The 3,245-nt window shown below is 38.2% G+C and overlaps 1 protein-coding gene across 1 annotated transcript in view; it reads right to left on the reverse strand.

Moving 5' to 3' along the window:
* The window catches only part of LOC308686705 (tyrosine-protein kinase Tec-like), a gene marked incomplete at its 3' end in the record, with an annotated part of 9,859 nt that extends 7,437 nt beyond the window's left edge, over nt 1-2,422 (reverse strand). The window contains exon 1 of the mRNA XM_081395138.1: nt 2,352-2,422. Within this exon, the coding sequence (XP_081251264.1) occupies nt 2,352-2,364 (13 nt within the window). The remainder of the gene's footprint in view (nt 1-2,351) is intronic.
* Nucleotides 2,423-3,245: the final 823 nt, after the last annotated feature.

Here is a 3,245-nt window from a genome sequence, read left to right on the forward strand (position 1 = left end):
AGAGCATTACATTTCCAACTTAAACTGTGGTAAATCTTGAATGCTTTAAAGCACAGACTTTTCAAGACGACACTATTGCTAAAGATTATTGCTAAAGTGAACTTGAATTTTATGAATTTTATGTGTATTGTTATGGAAAATGCAGAAAAATAATACTAGAGGAACTTCAGCTCCAAGTTTCGTACGATTCCGATGAAGTAAAAAATTCTAAAAAAACAAAACGTAACATTTTGAGAATGTTTGGATATTTGTGCTGGAAAAGATTCATCAGGAGGTTCTTCATCATGTTGGCGGATCTGTGTGTAAGAGAAGAAGGTTTCTCGAGATCAAGCGTGTGAAGCTGCGCTGCAATGACCATCTGCTCAAACCACAGTCTTCCTGTCAACATGAAGGTGAAGAGACCAGCGAGAGCTCGATCAGCTCCGGACGCCAGCTAAACCACCCAACACACACACCGTGAAGAAACCCTGCTCTGAAGGAGACGAGACGAGGAGCGTGTGGATGGGAAACTGACTGGAGGAGTGGAAGAGGGAGAAACTGGGTCACACACACACACACACACACACACACACACACACACACACACCATCCACCACCATACAAAACACTCAGAACACAACTAAACTCAAACGCAGTAAAAGTGCCATAACAACTTTCATTAATAAATCACTGTCAAACACACACCAAACTATATTCAGACACCTTCAACAATTCTCACATCATCTCCGTTTATTCGCTATAGTTTAGAGCAGTGGTTCTCAATCCTGGTCCTGGGGACCCACAACTCTGCACATTTTATATGTCTCCTTTATCTGACACACCCAGTTCAGTTCAGAGCTCTTTCCTAATGAGATGATTATCTGAATCAGGTGTGTTAAATGAGGGAGATATACAAACTGTGCAGAGCTGTGGGTCCCCAGGACCAGGATTGAGAACCACTGGTTTAGAGAATGGTGATAAAATATGAGCAGAACTCAGTTGATGTTTGACTGGTTTTGTCCGTCCTTCTGTTAGACTGTCTCACACATGAATTATGTTGAATATCTGTCAGCTGTTAAATTTAACTACACAATTAGATAATACCAGTTTAGCTCAACCAATCACCAAGCAATGCTTCATTGTGTTCAGTCTGTGTGTGAAAAGAGCATTAGCAATTAAAGAAAACACACTTCAGCAAAACATGATCAGCTCAAAGTTGTTCTGATCACACTAGTGATGATCTCTGGTGTCTGAATAACGTTTGGTTTGCCTGTAAAGATCAGGAGCTCAGGAACATCCCAGTCGACGGGAACGGTTGAGTCAAGGTTCTCTCAGAGTTATGAACAAACGTTCTTCAGTAACATTAACATTCGTTCAGAGTTATCTGGTCTGTAATAATGTTCTCAAAACTTTAGTGCAAAAACATTATTCATGGAGCGTTTTTTTCTAAGATGTTTTAGTTGGACGTTTTTTAAATGTTTCTACTTGTTTCAGAACTTTCAAAAGTATCGTTCCCATAATGTTTGAAGAATGATACAATGCAATGTTTCCTTAACGTTCACATTACCAAGAAAAAACATTTTTAAAACATATAAAAAACTTGACGTTTTGAATTTTCAGAGAACATTCAGAAAAAAAAATTCATAACTTAATGGGAATATTAGAAAAACATTCTTGAAATGTATTTTTGTTAGCTGGGATTCAGATATTTAGACTTTTTCATTAGTTAAGGTATGTTAATTAGAGTTTTAAAATAAACTCGCTGGTCATGTTGTTCATGAAGATATGTTGAAGAACTCTGAGGTCTAAACAGACGAGAAGAAGAAAGATATCCAGATTCACGGAGCAAGTGATGCCGGAATGATGTGTTTAATGGGTAACACTTTATTTTACAGTGTCATTGTCACATGTTACATGTAGTTACTATAGTAAAACAGTAAATTATGCATAATTACATGCAACTAACCCTCAACCAAACCCTAATCCTATAGTAAGTACATGTTAATTAATATTACTCAGTACTTAAATATATAATTACACTGTAACGATGACGCCTTAAAATAAAGTGTAAGCATTTAGCGTTACCAGTGAAACGTTACGTGTGTGTGTGTGTGTGTGTGTCGGTGAGCGGAGATCATCACTCCGTTACAACACTCGTATTATTCACTCTCTTCCAGACACTGACCCACTGAACATGTTATTTGTACAGCTGTTCGATCCGTATACATAATGTGAAAAGCACAACATAAACACACATGACATAAACACACACGCACACACACACACACGCACACACACACACACACACTTTCAGTGCAGCATCATTCGTCTGTTAATAATATTATTATTATGTGAAATGTTCTCGTACTCACTGGAGTGAATCATTTTACCGCAGTGAATCTGTCAATCGCGTCTGATACAGCAGACTCAGCATGGCATGTGTGTATGTGTGTGTGTGTGTGTGTGTGAACTTTGAACATGAGAGTGGAGGAAAGGGTGACGTAGTTCACACACACACACACACACACACACACACACACACACACACACACACACTCACTCACAAAGTCTTTCCGCTACAGGATGTCACATCACGAAAGAGAATGAAGACAATGACACACACACACACACACACACACACACACACACACACACACACACACACACACACACACACACACACACACACACACACTTATGAGATCCAACACCCCTTTACTATCATAACTGCATAATTAGCACATTAATCTAAAAAGAATAATATTTGTGACCAGTGCCGGCCCGAGCCTTTTGGGGGCCCTAAGCAGAATTTGATTTGGGGGCCCCCTCCCACGGAGTCACCTGTGCTTGACGATTATTGACACAATGTCACTCTATAATGTTACATTATAAATTAATACAATGAGGTTATGCATTAATACAAAATAAATACTTAATAAAAAATAGATACTTAAATAAAAATGTTTTAACTTTTTCTTTACTCTTTTACAAACTCTTTGAAACTTCTGAAAACAAATTGTCAAAAAACATATAAAAAAAAAAATATTTGCAAAATATCCTCCAACGTTTTGCAACACTTTGTAGTTTGAATGATGTCTTATATGAACATGACGGAGTGGATATGTGTTTGTTTCCACTGTTCGATCGCGCCCGCGCCTCACACACACACACACACACACACACACACACACACACACACACAACATATTCCAGCATTGTAATCTTGACATCGCAGCCTGTTCGTTATAGCCGTAATAAAATATAAT

This window comes from Scardinius erythrophthalmus, assembly GCF_964197995.2.
Source record: "Scardinius erythrophthalmus genome assembly, contig: HAP1_SCAFFOLD_672, whole genome shotgun sequence".
Lineage (NCBI taxonomy): Eukaryota > Metazoa > Chordata > Actinopteri > Cypriniformes > Leuciscidae > Scardinius > Scardinius erythrophthalmus.